Genomic DNA, 18229 nt, shown 5'->3' on the forward strand with positions numbered 1-18229 from the left:
ACTCTTCATTATTTTGTGCAGATACATATCTCCACCTGGCTGAAGCATTTCTTTAACATTACTTATAATGCAGGTTTGTTTACATTGAATTCTTTCAGATTTTGCATATCTAAAAAAAATCCTTATTTTGCCTTCATTTTTGAAAGATACTTTCACTGGGTTTGGGATTCTTGCTGACAAATTTTTATCTTTTAGTCCTTTAACATGTATTTTTTCATTTTTTAAATCCTTGGCTGCTTTTTAAGACTGTCTTTATTACCATTTTTGGGGGGTGGAGGGGTGAGTTTGATGTTCCTTGATGTAATTTTCTTTTTTGGGGGATGTGTGTTCTTGGGATTTGTGGAGCTTCTTGGATTTGTAGATTTATAGATTTTATCAAATTTGAAAATACATTTCTTTAACCTTCTGTCCTTTTTCAGGGGACTCCAATTATGTTTATATTTAGCTATTTGAAGTTGTCTCACTGCTCACTGATGCTCTACCATTTAAAAAATTCTCTATTTCCATGTTTAATTTTGGGTGGTTCTTTTGCTATGTCTTCAATTTAACCTTTCTTCTGTAATATTTAATTTTCATTAATTCCATGTAGTTTGTATTTCTTATATATTGTAGTAATCCATCCCTAGAAATTAGATTTGCATATCTTACAATATCTTCCATGTATCTACTTAATTTCTTGTATATATGGAATACAGTTATAATGCCCTATTTTAATGTCCTTGTGTTGTAATATTTTTTATTTTACTGATTATGCTATTGCAGTTGTCCCATTTTTACTTTTCTCTCCTTTATCCTCTTCTTCCTGGTACCCCATTTCCTCCAATATTCCTCTCCCTTTAGTTCATGTCCATGGGTCATACATGTAAGTCCTCTGACTTCTCCATTTCCTATACTATTCTTAACCTCCCCCTCTCTATTTTGTATCTACCAATTATGCTTCTTATTCCCTGTACCTCTTCCACCATTCTCCCCCTTCCCCGTCCCCTCCCTGCTGATAACCCTTCATGTGATCTCCATTTCTGTGATTCTGTTCCTGTTCTAGTTGTTTGCTTAGTTGTGTTTTTTTTTTTTTTTTCCTTTTTCAGGGTCAGTTGTTGATAGCTGTGAGTTTGTTGTCATTTTACTCTTCATAGTTTTTTATCTTCTTTTTCTTAGATAAGTCCTTTTAACATTTCATAAAATAAGGGCTTGGTGATGATGAACTTTTAATTTTACCTTGTTTGGGAAGCACTTTATCTGCCCTTCCATTCTAAATGACAGCTTTGCTGGATAGAGTAATCTTGGACGTAGGTCCTTGCTTTTCATGGCTTTGAATACTTCTTTCCAGCCCCTTCTTGCCTGCAGGGTTTCTTTTGAGGAATCAGGTGATAGTCTTGTGGGAACTCCTTTGCAGGTAGCTCTGTTCTTCTCTCTTGCTGCTTTTAAGATTCTTTCCTCAAGATTATCTTTAATCTTGGAAGATTTATTTATGATGTGTTTTGGTGTGTTCTCCTCAAGATTCTCTTCTTAAGATTATCTTTAATTTTGGAAGATTTATTTATGATGTGTTTTGGTGTGTACCTCTTTGGGTCCAACTTGTTTGGGACTCTCTGAGCTTCCTGGACTTGTATGTCTATTTCCTTTGTCAAATTAGAGAAGTTTACCTTCATTATTTGTTCAAATAAGTTCTTGCTCTTCCTCTTCTCCTTCTGGCACCCCTATGATTGAGATGTTGGAATGTTTACAAGTTGTCCCAGAAGTTCCTAAGCCTTTCCTCATTTCTTTAAATTCTTGTTTCTTCATTCTGTTTTGTTTGAATGGTTATTTCTTCCTTTTGTTCCAAACTGCTAATTTGAGTCCTGTTTTCCTTCCTTTCACTGTTGGTTCCCTATATATTTTCATTTGTTTCACTTTGTATAGAACTCACTTCTTCCTTTACTTTGTGACTGTACTCATTCATTTCTGTGTGCATCCTGACTACAAGTGTTTTGAACTCTGCATCTAATAGGTTGGCTACCTCCTTCCTTGTCGCTTAGTTCTTTTTCTGGAGCTTTTTCTTTTTTTAAAATCTTGTATTTATTAATTTTCTTATTGTTTATTATGTGTTAAAGTGGTATGTTTTCTTTCTTAAAAGATTTTGTTTATTTATTTTCAGGCAGAGGAGGAAGGAGAGAGAAAGAGAGGAGAGAAACCTCAATGTGTGTTTGTCTCTAGCATGCCTGCTACTGAGGTCCTAGTCCACAACGCAGGCCTGTACCCTGAATGGGAATCAGACTGTTGACCCTTTGATTCACAGTGTGGTGCTTAATCCACTGATCCACACTAGCCAGGGCTCTTTTTCTGGAGTTTTCATCTGTTCTTTCATTTGGGCCGTATTTCTTTGTCTAGGCACACCTGTTACATTGTAATGGGCAAGGCCTTATGTACTCGCCAAAGTGGGGAAGCCTGCCTTGCTGCACTGCAGTGCTATATGTGGGGAATGGGTCAGAGAGGGAATAATGCCGCTTGCTCGGCTCTTGCCCCACTTTCAGTCACTTCCCCTGCTTTCCTCAAGCGAACTACCCCTTCCAGGTGCTGCGCTGGTGCTGATTCCTGGGTGGGTGGGCCTGTGTACATTCTAGGACCCTGTGGTCCTCTCTAACAGACTCCCTTGTGAGACTGGCCATTTCTTCTGCCACAGCAACTCCCACAGATTTTTACAGCCAGAGGTTTTGAGGCTTTATTTTTCTATGCTGGAACCCTGGGTTGTGCAGGTCTGTCTCACCCTCCGGTTGTTCCTTCTGGTGTTTCTATGAGTGAATGTGGGACCTTCCTGTCTGCCAGCCGCTGCCTTGCGGTATGTCCTCCCCATCCTGGCTGCCCATCTCTACTCCTCCTACCAGTCTGGATGAATGTTTCTTCTTTAACTCCTTGATTGTTGGACTTCCATACAATTCAGTTTTGTGACAGTTCTGGTTGTTTTTTGTTTTTTAAATTGGCTGTTATCCTTCTTCCGGTTGTGTGAGGAAGCAAAGCATTTCTACTTACACCTCCATATTGGGCCTCCCCTGTTTTCTAATTTTAACGTCTCTGTTAGTTCAAGGTTGGTCTCTGTTGGCTGACTCATCTCAATGTGTGTCCTATTTTCTTGCTTCTTTACATGGCTCGTTACTTCTTTATTGGATGCCAGACATGGTAAATTTTATCTTGTTGGTTGCTGGATGGCTTTGCATTGCTATAAATATTCTCAAGCTTTGTTCTGGGGCATAGTTAAGTTACCTGGAGACAGTTTGATCTTTTCAGGTCTAGCTTTTAAGATTTGTTAGGTGGAACTGGAGCAGTTTCTATTCTAAGGCTAGTTATTCTCCACGAGTAAGGGAAGGCTCTTTTGTGTACTCTACCAAATGTGCTGTGATTCTTGAGATCTCCAGTGTGGCTACTTCCAGCGTGTGTGTGTTTTTTCAACCTTTGTGAATGCCAAGCACTATAACCTCTATTTCCTGCCTTATGATTACCAACCACTATACCTTCTAGTCCTTTCAAGTGGTGCTTTTTCCAGTTTCATGTAGTTTTCTCACACATATGTACTGATCAGTACTCAGCTGTGTACTAAAAGAGGATTCTGCAGGCTTCTGGAGTTTTCCCTTTGCACCGCTTTCATATCTTTGGTTCTTTGTTCTAGTAACCCTAGCTGTCTTGGTCTGCTCCACCTCCACAATTCACAGGAACCAGAGGTGTTGGGAACCTCTCTTTGTGCCATGTCTTGGAAACTCTCTGAAGGCTATGTGCGGGTGCAATTTTAGTGCTCATCTCATTTGTTTTCAGTCTCTTGGGGATCATTATCCTTCATTACCTGATGTCTACTATTTTATAAATTATTTTGAATATTTTGTTCACTTTTTTTGTTGCTTCGGGCAAGGGAAAGGAGATCAATCTAGTCCCTGTTACTCCATTTTTGGCTGGAACTGTAAATCTCTTCCTTTAGTTTTAATTACAGGGTTCTGAAACTCTGAAAGTCTGATTCCACTACTAAACTTATGTATAACAGTTGTTTTGCTTTTCCTAATAACTTTGTAGTTGAAAGTTTATAGCCCCATCTGTAAACAAATTAAATATTTTAAGAATAATATTTAAGCCTCAGGTTCAGATCAAATGGTTATCATGTCTCAGTAGTCCATGAAGGGCATCTCTAATATGTATTTTGAGGAAGAAAAATGAGAGTCACCTGTTCTTTAAAACTATAACTCCTGATGGCACAGGAACTTTCTGCAGTGAAAAGCTAAGAAGAGGTATTTTAATATAAAGCAAACACTTATCCATCTGTAGGAAGTGGAGATAAGAGTAATAGTTTTAGCATTTTCTTGTTCCTTAATGTTACTCATATAGATTTATCTAGACAGTCAGGCTCATCAAAATTAAAGATTCATATAAAAGTTGAATCTTCATGTAGGAACATTTCAATAATAATAGAAAGCCTTTCTTTAACACCCACTATGTAACAGGTACTGGGCTAGGAGCTTTAAATACTTTTTCTCAAGTATACATTATAACAAACTTGTAAAGTATGATCCATTACTACTAACCCCATTATATAAATGAGAAAACTGAGGTTCAGAGATTTAAACCTAGGTTGAAAGGAAGATTAGATTCTTTTATTCAAAAAGTACTTAATGTACCAGGCATGCTTCTAGGTGCTGGGAACATAGCAGTGAGGAAAAAAAAAATCCCTAAATCCCTAACTCAAAGAATTTACACTCTAACACATAGTCTCTTTAAAAAAATAAAAACTTAATATGTAAATTTTTTGTGCCTGGTGTTATATCAAAAGTAAAATGGAAAACATCATAAACTTATGTCACTAAATAAATTTAATATTAAAAGTAGAAAAAACATTCTGTGTAAAGGTGAGTAGTTTCATTTACTAAGTAAATAGCTGGGATTAAATAGGTTTGGTTGACTCCAAAGCCTTTACCATTTCCACTATCCCATAATGCCTTCCTATCACATTACATTTCAGAAAGAGATGCATTAAAAAAAAAGCCAATCAAAGCCCAAACACTTCAGCGATGTCAAAATCTATGCAATATACTAAAGTTTCTTGCCTGCACAATAGATGAAAAACAGGGAACAAAAATAGAGAAAATAAAGACAAGTATCGTACTGGAAAAGTTAATATTGGTTAACTAAATGCTAAAAACTTTTCATGGAATATATTTAGTTTTGAATGAAAATAATAAATTATCAACTTATATACCTAAATATATATGCTATTTTAGAAATGTAAGAATAGTGCTTTTCTTTTGTAAATATGCATGTAAAAAAATATTGGAATGTCAGAGTCTCAAAAAAATATAACTAAGCATACCTCTACAGCAGGTACAATGTCTATGCCAACAGTTAGAAATTCTTCAAACTTCATAAATGGGTTAAAGCAGCTGCCAACATCAAGTAATCTGATCTTTCCTGAGGTTTGTAGCAACCTAAAAACAGATTGTTTTAACATAAGCAAAATAAAAATAAAGTATAAGACAAATTCAAACATTTGAGAAATTAGAAAGTCATGTAGATTATGGGCTCTCTAACTTTTTAATTTGGGGATTTGTTTAACACATTTAAAGTTCCTGAGGGCCTTTAAAGAATTTTTGTTTATGGGAACATAGCAGTGAGGAAAAAAAAAATCCCTAAATCCCTAACTCAAAGGATTGAGTTAACTGAAATGATTATATCTATCAATATTATTGGATTTGAAGTTAAAGCTGGATAGTTAAGAGGAGAGAAGATGGAAGTGAAATAGGGAGTTGAGCCCACTTACTTATGCACCCAACTGGGACAACTAGCTGGTCTTCCAAAGGATAAAGTGAACAGGCAACAGAATCTTAGCTCTTATGAAGTTTGAAAGCCAAAGAATGCAGAAGATGCTACAAAGCAGGTAGTAAGGAGGTTTTATAGGCAGACAGGGAAAGTCTCCGAGTGTGGTGCCAGAAACCATGGCTGCCACAAGGACATCGGAGGAGAGCTGATCAGTGACAGTAGCCTAGCGGCTCCTTCCCTCCCAGGGTGGACAAATTGCAGACCCACGCCATGAGAGACTTGAAAGTGTAAAGCTGTTGGTCGGCCGGGGGGTGGTGGAAAGGCATGCAGGCACACACAGTTGCCAGTGCACCCAAGCTGTGGGGGTGGGGGCAGTTGCCGGTTGGGATAGTGCCAGAGGCTGGGGGAGATGGTGGTGGTACCTGGAGCTGGGAGAACAGGTGGGCCATGACTGGCCATGATTGAGATAAGACTCTGGACTTGCCAGAATTGGAGTCTATGGAACACCAGACAGTGGCTTAGAGCAGCAGCAGTGCCCAAAGAGACTTTTTTCAAAAGGGGAAATGAGGCACAATGGGCAGGGATCTTTCACACACAGCTGCCTGGCCAACAGAGGGGAGGATTGTGGTCATGATTAGCTCCCACTCAGTGCTACTCACAGATTGATCAAAGGGGTGTAAAGCGAGGTGGTATATTGGTGCCAGCCTGGTGCAACTGTGCAGAGCGAAGAGTGAGGGCCCGCACAGCACTCTTGGGGGCATGGGCTGGAAACTGGGCACCTGATTATTGTAACCCAGACTGTGCCCCTCCTTAGCCATTCAATAGGAAAGGGAAAATGAGGCCCAACCCCTCATAGCCTGCAGGAGTCACAGGCTGGGAGGATCTGCAAAACCAGCTGGAGGTTTTTTGTTTTTTGTTTTTCCCCGCCACAAGAAAGACAGTAAGACCTGGCGCTAGGAGAAAACCAGAGACAGATCCAAAAAGATGTAAAAAGGCAAATAACAAGCTGAGACAAATTTCACCTTGCTCCTCATCAGAACTTGCATGTTTTTTAAAAAATTTCTCTTTCCATTTATTTAGGTTGTTTCCTTTTCCTTCTCACTTTCATATTGCATTTTAATTTTTCTACTTTCATTTCACTTGTATTCCAAATAACTCACTCTCTCGGTCTTTTATTTTTTATTCTCTGCATTCAGATTATATATTTTTAAAAATCATGTAACTATTATTCAAAATCCCAACAGCACCCTTCCCTAGTCTTAATCCATTTCGCCATCTTCCTGAGCTTTATTACTGTTGTGAACTTTATTTTCTCTCACACTACATCATGTTCATATCCCTTACTCTATTTCTCCTCCATCTAACCTCGTGTAAGCACTCCTCTTTCTTAAGTCAGCTCACATTCTTTTCTCCCTCATTTCTCTTCCATCTTTTATAAACAGTGGCTAGTTGGAAAATACCAGTTATTGCTATACTTCTCCAACAGAACTCCTATTGATTCAGTATGTTTGTACTTTAAATCCCATAAAATACTCTCCCTGCTTACTCCATTTCGCCTTCCCCCCTGCCTCTGATCAGTTGAGTGAGGAATTTTATTTCATTGTTTCCCTTCCCCCTCCTCAACCTTGGCATTACTCCTTATTTTTATTAATTTGCTTCCCCCATCCTCTCAAAAACATTTTTATTTACAGTAGATGTCTCATATACACTTTTTGCTTTCCTACAATACTCTTATTCCTGTTCCACCTTTATTAAACGTCATTCAGCTGTTGTTGCTATTGACCCTGCTGTGGTTTTTTCCTGCAATTTTGCTCCTGTTGGTCCAATATCTTTTCAATTTTACTTCAAATGTCATACTATAGTCTTCCTATTTTTTACCCCATTCTTCCCATTGTCCTTTCATGTTTTACTTGTGTTTTAAATTTTGTTCTCCCCATACTCTTATCAATTCTCCTCCCTCTTACCACTCAAGATTTTTCCCTCTTTTAGTCATCTCATATTCCATTTGTAACATCTTATAATATCTATATCTCTCTTCACCTTTATTAATCTCTGCTTAATTGCACTTGAGATTGCTGATGTGGTGGGGGGTTCTTTTTGCTGGTGTAGATTTGGTTGTCTGCTAATACTTCATTGTTAACCATCACCTACCTGTACAACAGCACACAAGACAAGGTGGGAGTTGTGACGACCAATAAACCTGGTGGAGGAGAGAACCTGCCACCAAAGAAGCCACCAACAAGTAAAGCCCAGTACAATAAAAGGGCCCACAGAAATGGAAGAAAGGGCAACTCTAAAGCACCTACCAATGGAGATCTAAGAGACTGCACCACTGAGTACCACAGAACTCCTGCCACAGAAGTCCGCCCCACAAAGACAGGCAGGCAAAGCAGAGCATCCTGAGATGCAGAAACAAACACAAAGTCACCTAAAATGGGAAGACAAATAAAGAACCCGCAACAGAAGGGAATGGAAGAATTCTCAGAAAAAGAGCTAAATGAAATGGAGGCAAGCAATCTATCAGACACAGAGTTCAAAAAATGGTTATAAGGATGCTCAAGGAACTCAGTGACAGCTACAAGGAACTGAGTGGGAACTACAATAGCATGAAAAAGTAAATAAAAACTGTAGACAAGGACCAGGAAGAAATGAAGAATATAATATCTGAAATAAAAAAAAAAAAACCCTCTAAGGATTTACAAGCAGGTTGGATGAGGCAGAGGACAAGGTAGAAAGAAATACCGAGGTAGAGCAGCAGAATGAAAAAAGACTTAAAAAGGGTGAGTATAGCTTAAGGAAACCTCAGGACAACATCAGATGTAACAACATTCAAATCATAGCAATTCGAATCATACGAGGAGAAGAAAAAGAGCATGGGATAGAAAACCTGTTTGAAAAAATGACAGAAAACTTCCCTGTCTTGGAGAGGGGAAAAGCCATCCAAGGTCAGGAAGCACAGAAAGTCCTAATCAAGGTGAACCCAAAGAGGCCTACTCTAAGACACATCATAATTAAAATGGCAAATTTTAAAGACAAAGAGAATTTTAAAAACATCAAGGGAGGAACCGATAGTAACATACAGGGGAGCTCTGATAAGACTAGCAGTACATTTCTTGACAGAAACACTACAAGTCAGAAGGGACTGGTAAGAAAAACTCCACGTAATGAAAAGTAAAGGCCTGCAACCAAGACTACTTTACTCAGCAAGGCTATCATTTAAAATGGAAAGCAAAATAAGGAGTTTCCTGGACAAGGTTAAAAGAATACACCTCCATCGAACAAACACTGCAGGACATAGTAAAGGGATTGCTTTACAGGTACTAAAGGAAAATATGGCAATGGACAACCACCTTTCAGTAGTAATATTAAATGTAAATAGATTAAACGTTCCAATCAAAAGACATAGGGTAGCTAAATAGTTAAGGACCCATGACCCGCATCTATGCTACCTACAAGAGACTACCTCAGAACAAAAGACCTACACTGAAAGTGAATTGTTGGACAAAAATATTCCAAGCAAATGGACAGGAAGAAAAAGGCAGGGTAGCGATACATAAACCAGACAAATAGATTTCAAAACAAAGGCCACAGACAAGGAAGATCATTTATAATTCTAAACGAAAAACCATCAGGAAGCTATGAGCATTGTAAACACATATGCACCCAACACAGGAGCACCCAGATATATAAGGAAAATCTTGGAGGACCTCAAGAAAGATATAGAGAGCAACACTCATAGTAGGGGACTGTAACCCCACTGTCAAAAATAGACAGATACTCCGAACACAGAATCAATAAGACATGTGGCAGTGAACAACATGCTAGATCAAATGGACTTAACTGATATATCTATATCTATATCTATAGATATCTATATCTATAGATATCTATATCTATATCTATATCTATAGATATCTATATCTATAGATCTAGATTCTAGATCTATATCTATATGAGCTTTCACTCCAGTGAAGCAAAATATACATGCCTTTAAAATGCATATGGAACATTTTCAAAGATAGTCCACATGACAGGACACAAAACAAGACTCAGTGAATTAGAGAAAACAGAAATCATATCAAGCATTTTCTTGGACCACAAGGGCCAGAAACTAGAAACCAACCTCAAGGAAAAAACTCAAAAACATTCAAATTAATGGAAATTGAATAGCATGCTATTAAACAATGAATAGGTCAATAACAAGAACAAGGAAGAAATTAAAAAGTTTCTGGAAACAAATGAAATGAACATACAACATCCAAAGGCAGCAAAGGCAGTCCTGATAGAGAACTTAATAGCAATACAGGCTTACCTACAATATACAGAAACATTTCAAATAAATAAGCTACCCTACACATACAAGAACTGGAGGAACAACAACAAACAAAGCCCAGAGTAAGTAGAAAGAAGGAAACAATCAAGATCAGAGTAGAATTAAATGACACAGAGACTAAAAGAACAATTCAAAGGATCAAAAAATCCAGGAACTGGTTCTTTGAAAAGATAAACAAAATTGACAAGCCTTTAAGCAGACTCATCAAGAAAAAAAGTGAGATGACTTGGATAAAATCAGAAACAGGAGGGGCAAAATAATAACCAATACCACAGAAATATAAGGGATCCTAACAAATTACTACAAACAAATAGATTCCAAGAAACTTGAAAACCTGGGCATAATGGACAAAACTAATCCTGATTCTTCTCAAAGTATTCCAAAAAATTCAAGAAGAGGGTAAACTCCCAGACACCTTTTATGAGACCAGCATTTTCCCAATTCCAAAACCAGATAAAGACACAACAACAACAACAAAAACTATAGGTTAATATTGCTGATGAAAATAGATGCTAAAATCCTCAACAAAATATTGGCAAACTGGATCCAGCAACATATTAAAAAGATCATATACCATGATGAAGTGGGATTCATCCCAAGGATGCAAGGCTGGAACAATATATGCAAATCAACAAACATAATACACCACATACACAATATGAAAGACAAAAAGTAGATGATCATATCAATAGATGCTGAAAAAAGCATTTGATAAAGTACAGCATGCATTTATGATAAAAACACTCATCAAAGTGGGAATGGAGAGTGTGTACCTCAACATAATGAAGGCCATACTGAGGAATTTATACCCAACATCACACTCAATAGGCAAAAACTAAAAGCTTTCCCCCAAAGATCAAGCACAAGACAAAGGTGTTCACTTTTACCACTTGTATTCAACATGGTATTGGAAGTTCCAGCCACAGCAATCAGACAAGGAAAAGGAATGAAAGGCAAAATATGCCAGGCAGTGAAGACAAATACCATATGATCTAACCTATAAGTGGAACCTAATCAAAAAAACAAACAAGAAAAATATAACCAGTAACATTGAAAGAAAAAAGAAACCGAGAGTAAACAGAGAGGAGAAAAGGGGGGTAAAGCGGAAAAGAAGGGGAAGGGTCAAGTCAAGGAACATGTATAAAGGATTCATGGACAAAGGCAAAGTGGGGAAGGATTGTGGGTGGGAGGTAGAGGTGGGTGGGTCAGGGGAAAGTGGTGGTGGGAAAATGGAGACAACTATACGTGAACAATAAAAGAAAAGACATCCAAATTGGAAAGGAGGAAGTAAAGCTGTCACTGTTTGCAGATGACATGATAGTGTACATGGAAAACCCTATAGGCTCTACCAAAAACTACTCGACCTAATAAATGAATTTGGCAAAATGGTGGGATACAAAGTCAACATTCAGAAATTGAAGGCACTTTTGTATACCAACAATGAAATATCAAAAAACAGAAATTAGGGAAAAAATCCCATTTACTACAGTATCAAGAAAAATAAAATACTTAAGAATAAATTTAATCAAGGAATTATAAGACCTGTACACAAAATACTACAGAACACTGAAGAAACAAATTAAGGAAGATCAAATAAATAGAAGCATCTACCATGTTCATGGATTGAAAAAGTAACATCATTAAAATGCCCATACAATCCAAAGTAGTCTACAGATTCAATGTAATCCCTATCAAAATAACAATGACACATTTCACAGACATAGAACAAATATTTCAATTTATATGGAACCATAAACAACCCTGAATCACCTCAGCAATTTTGAGAAAGAAGAATGAAGTAGGAGTGATCACAATACCTTATATCAAACTATATACAAGGCCACTGTAATCTAAAGAGTCTGGTACTAGCATAAGAACAAGGCACATAGACCAAAAGAACAGAATAGAGAGCCCAGAAATAAACCCATGCTGATATGGTCAGTTATTGTTTGACCAAGAGGGCAGGAAGATGAAATGGTGTTAAAATACCCTCTTCAATAAATGGTGTTGGGAGATCTGGAAAAGTACATGCAAAAAAATTGACCACTAACTTATACCATACAGAAAAATAAATTCAAGGTGGATAAAAGACTGAAATATGAGCCACAAAACAATAAAAGTCCTACAGGAAAACATAGGCAGGAAAACTTCAGATATCCCATGCAGCTATATTTTCATGGATACTTCCCCTAGGGCAAGAGATATAAAGGAAAGATTAAACAAACAGGACTAAATCAAAAGAAAAAGTTTCTGCAAGGCTAAAGAAAACATACATAATGAAAAGGCAAGCAACTGCATGGAAAAACATATTTGCCAATGATACCTTGGCAAGGGGTTGATCTCCAAAATATATAAAGAACTCATACGACTCCACATCAGAAAGACAAACAACCCAATTAAAAAATAGGCAAAGGACCTGGACACACAATTCTCCAAGGAGGACATACAGATGAAAAAATGCTCAACATCACTAGCCATTAGAGAGATGCAAATTGAAAGCACAATGATATACCACTTCACACTGGTCAGAATGGCCATGATTAATAAATCAACAAACAAGAAGTGCCAGTGAAGTTGTAGAGACATGGGAACCTTAGTGCACTGTTGGTGGAAATGTAGACTGGTCCAGCCAATGTAGAAAACAGTACAGAATTTCCTCAGAAATATAAAGGTGGAACTGCCTTTTGATCCAGTGATCCCACTGCTGGGACTATACCCTAAAAATCCTGAATCACCAATTCAAAAGAACCTATCCACCCTAACGTTCATAGTGGTGTTATATGCAATACTCAGGTGCTGGAAACAGCCTAAGTGCCTATCAGTGGATCAAAAAAATGTGTTACATTTACACATGGAATACTAGGCAGAAGAAAGAAAGAAGGAACTCCTACCCTTCAAGACAGCATGTATGGACCTGGAGAGTATCATGCCAAGTGAAAAAAGACAAATACCACATAATCTCACCTATAAGTGGAACCAAATCAACAAAACAAACAAATGAGCAACACAGACCTAGAGACATGGAAATACAGAACTGACAGTGACCACAGGGCAGTTGAGAGGAGTAAAATGGGAGAAAGAAGTGGAAGGGGAAAGAAAAAGAACCTGAATAGAGGACTCATGGGCATGGACAATGGGGTGGAATTAACTGTGGAGAGTGGGGGAAGACGGTACAGGTGAGTGATGGGAAAAAGACAGGACAAGTGTAACTGAACAACAGTAAGTTAATAAAAAACAAATAGTTAAAATTAATTCATTTATAAAATATACCTACTGTAAATATTAATGTAAATTATATATTTGTATTCAAAAATCTAGGATAAAAGAATAATAAAAAATGACATAGTTTCATTTTTTCAAGTCTCTTTGATAAAAGTTTGATGAATTCTTGTTATCTGTTTTGCATTCAAGCTATTAGATTGCATGCCATGTAGTCTGTAGAAAACTACACTCTACACTCAAGACAGAATGAGAGTAAAAAAGGCAAATGACATTTTAGTATTATAGTGAAACTAATTGCCACTCTACCCCGCCAAGACTCTGGAAGATCCCCAGACCACAGTTTGAAAATCATCCTTATAGACTGAAGAATTCATTTACAAATTAATGCTCAGTAGTCAATATAACACTGTCTTCATATTTAACTTCACTTTGTTTTGATGGCTTAAAGGGACCAAAGAGAAAAGCATAAATAGAATAGTATTTTTTAAATTAAATATTTTACTTTTATTTAAAGTTCTCATCATTTCTCCCACCCCAAAATAGAGAAAGGATGAAGGTAAATAAAACCAGAAGTGACTATATTTTAAAGTTGGCTGAATGCAACTAATATGGGTCAACATAGCAGCAGGAAAAAGAGGGGATTTTGTTGGTCTGAAGTTTATAGTCCTTACATTCAGGCAATACAGCAATAATAATAATGAACTTCAAATATATGCTATTTCACTGATGTTAAAATAATTTTCTTGAAAAAAATTGTGAGTGGGTGTTGGAAAAATAAAGGAAAGAAAATGTAGGAAGATAACTGCATAAAAACAGAATCTTGATTCCCTGAAGTCTAAAGAGTGAAGAGAACCTGCTCAGCTTCTCTTCACTGTATGTTAGTTAACATATTACCTTTTGTTGGCTTTATACTTTTTGTTGTTTTTATGTTATTATTATTTTCCCCCTATGGGTAAACATTGTTATGAAAATATCAATTTTCATTTTTGGTTGCAAAAATGTAACTGATTTTTGTATAATGATTTGATACCCAGCAAATTTACTAAGTTCTTACTACCTATCTTAATTGCTTCTCTGTATATTATTTTGGGTATTCTAATCTAGGTATATAATGACACAGTCCGTGAAAAATGACACTTTTATTTCTTCCTTTTCTGTCTATCCATTCATCCACACTTCCATCTTTTTATTTATATTTTTGCTTCACTGCTTTGCCTAGGACTTCTAATATTATAGAATGTTCAACAGAATACAAGCAGTCACAGCCGGGGGAAAATATGGCGGAGGAGTGAGTGGAAGTCACATTGACCTCTTCCCAGGACCCAGCTGGAATTGCAACTAAACTGTGGAGAAATCACCTGGAAAATAATGGAATGATAGTGAGAGGGGAGCCTTAAAATTTCGGACAGACAGTGGAATCGGCTTTTGCACAACCTAACAGGTAAGAAGTGCGGTGAAGGCCCAAGATGATGGGCTGGGTGCCCACAGGCAGCAGCAACAGAGGGATATTGAAATGGCCAGTTGGATCCCCCTAAGAAGAGCAAGGTCTGAATCATAAGAACGGACCTTGAGCCAAGAGCACCACAGCCCAAAAAGGACACAGACAACAGACAGCTGCGAAAAGTGTAGTGGTGCTCTCTGCTAGAGACAGGCAGCTGGAGATGCAAAGAACCATTTAAAGGGCCAATGCAAAAATTTGCAGTTGCAGCCACTTACCTTGGACTCTGGGCAAAGGTGGGGACAGAGTGGGCTGAAGCCGCCTGAGGAAAGACTGCTGAGTAAAATTTTAGGGAGAGAACTGTGACAGAGGCCAGTGGGGCCCCGGTGATGCCTCACCTCCCACTTCACAGCTTCCATCTTCCTCAGGTATAAAGAACACAACAGCCTCGCCCTCAGGACGCTCTGCCCGGCCAGGAGTTGCACTCAGGCTGGGGAGCTGAGTGCAGAGTGGCCAGCACAGATAGTAGATCCCTGGCTAAAGGAGACACAGAGCTGCCTAGGGATGCTTGAGGAGAGGCTGGAGATGGAGGCGTTGGGGAGAGAACTGAGGAAGTACCCAAGGGGATCCCAGTGCTGACTACTCGCCCATTCTGTAGTCTCAATCTTGCTCAGGCAGGTCACGCCACAGAGAGGCAGCAGCATGAAAGGAAACAATAGCCCTACCCTCAGGATGCTCTGCCCTGGCCAGGAGTTGCATGCAGGCCTGGATGTTGAGTACCAAGCAGCAGGCAGAGAAAGAAGATCCCTGGCTAAATGGGATGCAGGGTGGTCTAGAGAGGCTTGAGGAGAGACTGGAGACAGAAGCACTGGGGAGAGAACTGAGGGAGTTGCCAGGGGGATCCTCATGCTGACTCCTCCTCCACTCCTCAGATTCCACCTTGCTCAGGTAGACCACTCCCCTGAGTGGCAGCACCATGAAAGGACACAATGGCCCTGCCATCAGGAAGCACTGGCCAGCCTGTGGCGCCTAAGCCTAAAGACTGAGGGCAGAGTGCCTAGACAAATAATTGCAGTAGACAGACACAGACAGTAGATGCCTGGAAGTTTTAAACAGACTGCCAAAGGTCAGACGAGGTCAACATCTGATATCATCAGAGGCAGAAGCAGAAAGAAAAAAAAAATAGAGCCAGCTACTACCATAGAAGTTCACACTACAAAGTCAGGAAATCAAGACAGATCAATTTAAGAAACAAAAGCAAAAAGGAAAGATCTCACAAATAATGAGAAGGAAAAGAAATACCCCCCATTAAAAGGAAAAGAAAGAATCCCTAGAAACAGAAATAAATGAAATACAGGGAAGTCAACTATCAGATACTGAATTAAAAAAAATGGATGGGGCAAGGGAAAGTGGTGGGGGGAAGGCAGAGACAAATGTATTTGAAAAGTAAATAAATTGAAAAAAAAATGGTTCTAAGGAAGCTCAATGAACTCAGAGAGCTCAAAAAGCATTATAAAAACCTACAGGGAAACTATGAGGAACTCCTTGCAAACCATATAAATATGAAGAAGGACATAGAAACTATAATAAGAGACAGGAGGAAATGTAGAATACAATTTCTGCATTGAAGAACACAGTAGAAGGCATCAAAAGCAGGCTAGATGAAGCAGAGGATCGAATCAGTGAGCTGGAGAACAAAGTAGACACAAAATCCCAGAAAGAGCAAGAAATGAATAAACACTCAAGAAGAATGAGAAGGCATTGAGGAAAATGCAGGAAAACCGGAAATGTAATAATATCCGTATAACAGGAATACTGGAAGGAGAAGAGGAGCAAGGGATAGAGAGCCTGTTTGAAAAAGTAATGATGTAAAACTACCATAAGTGGAAGAGAGAAAAAGTCACGCAAGTCCAGGAAGCACAGAGGGTCCAATTCAAGAGGCACCCAATGAGGCTCACTCCAAGACACAACATAAATAAAATGGAAAATGTCAAAGACAAAGAAAGAATCCTGATGTCAGCAAGGGAGAAACAGGTAGTAACATACAAGGGAGACCGGATATGGCTAGCAGCTGACTTCTCAACAGAAACACAACAAGCCAGGAAGAAATGGCAAGATATATTCCAAGTAATGAAAAGCAAAGGCCTACAACCAACACTGCTCTCCTCAGCAAGGCTCTCACTTAAAATGGAAGGTGAAATAAGGAGTTTTCCAGACAAAAGAAGGCTGCAAGAATACAACTCCATCAAACCAATATTACAAGATATGCTATAGGGACTGGTTTAAGAAGGTGAAGAAAGGAAGCGAGAAAGAGAAAAACACAGGTACAAAGGGAAAAAAATGAATAAGTACCTATCAATAATAATTTTAAATGTAAATGGACTGAATACCCAATCAAAAGACACAGGAAAGCTAAATGGATAAGAAAACATGACCCATACATATGCTGTCTACAAGAGACCCTCCTCAGAACAAAGGACCTACACAAGTTGTAAGTTAATGGATGGGAAAAAAATATTCCAAGCAAATGGAGAGGGAAAAAAAGCTGGAGTAGCAACACTTATATCAGACAAAATAGATTTCAAAACAAAGACCATAAAAAGAGATCTAAAGGGATACTTTATAATATCAAAGGAAGAATCCATCAAGAAGACATAAACATTGTAAACATACACCCACCCAAATAGGAGCACCCAAATATATAAGAAAAATCTTGGAGGACTCCAAGAAAGATATAGACAGCAACACAGAGATAGTAGAGAATTTTAATACCCCACTGTTAAAAATGGATTGATCTTCCAAACAAAACATCAACTAGGATATTGTGGAACTGAATGACGCCTTAGATTAAATGGACTTAACTGACTTATATAGAACCTTTCATCCCAAAGAAGGAAAATACACTTTTTTTTCAAATGCACATGGAACATTTTCAAAGATAGGCCACATGATAGGACAACAAAACAAGCCTCAACAAATTCAGGAAAATTGAAATAATAACAAGCATTTTCTCAGACAACAAGGGTTTGAAACTGGAAACCAATGTCAAGGAAAAACATCAAAAACTTTCAAACTCATGGAGATGGAATAGCACACTATTAAACAATGAATTGGTCAAAAATTAGATCAAAGAACAAATCAAAATGATTCTGGAAACAATGGAAAATGAACACACAACAGTCTAAAACCTATGGGACACAGCAAAGGCAGTCCTGAGAGGGAAGTTCATAGCAACACAGGCTACCTAAGATAGATAGAAACATTTCAAATAAATGACCTAACCCTACAACTTCAAGAACCGGAGAAACAACAACAAATAAATCCCAGAGCAAGTAGAAGGAGGGAAATAATCAAGATTAAAGCAGAACTGAATGACATAGAGACTAAAAGAACAATTCAAAGGATCAATAAGTGCAGGAGCTGATTCTTTGAAAAGATAAATAAAATTGACATGCCTTTAACCAGAC

The 18229-nt window shown here is 38.1% G+C and overlaps 1 protein-coding gene across 1 annotated transcript in view; it reads right to left on the minus strand.

Annotated features, from left to right (window-relative positions):
- The window catches only part of BMT2 (base methyltransferase of 25S rRNA 2 homolog), a 199318-nt gene that overhangs the window by 16713 nt on the left and 164376 nt on the right, over positions 1-18229 (minus strand). Inside the window, exon 4 of the mRNA XM_054563946.1 lies at positions 5324-5438. Within this exon, the coding sequence (XP_054419921.1) occupies positions 5324-5438 (115 nt within the window). The remainder of the gene's footprint in view (positions 1-5323; positions 5439-18229) is intronic.

This window comes from Pteronotus mesoamericanus, unplaced genomic scaffold (genome assembly GCF_021234165.1).
Source record: "Pteronotus mesoamericanus isolate MK-2021 breed Mesoamerican mustached bat unplaced genomic scaffold, CSHL_Meso_final scaffold_85, whole genome shotgun sequence".
Taxonomy (NCBI): Eukaryota; Metazoa; Chordata; class Mammalia; order Chiroptera; family Mormoopidae; genus Pteronotus; species Pteronotus mesoamericanus.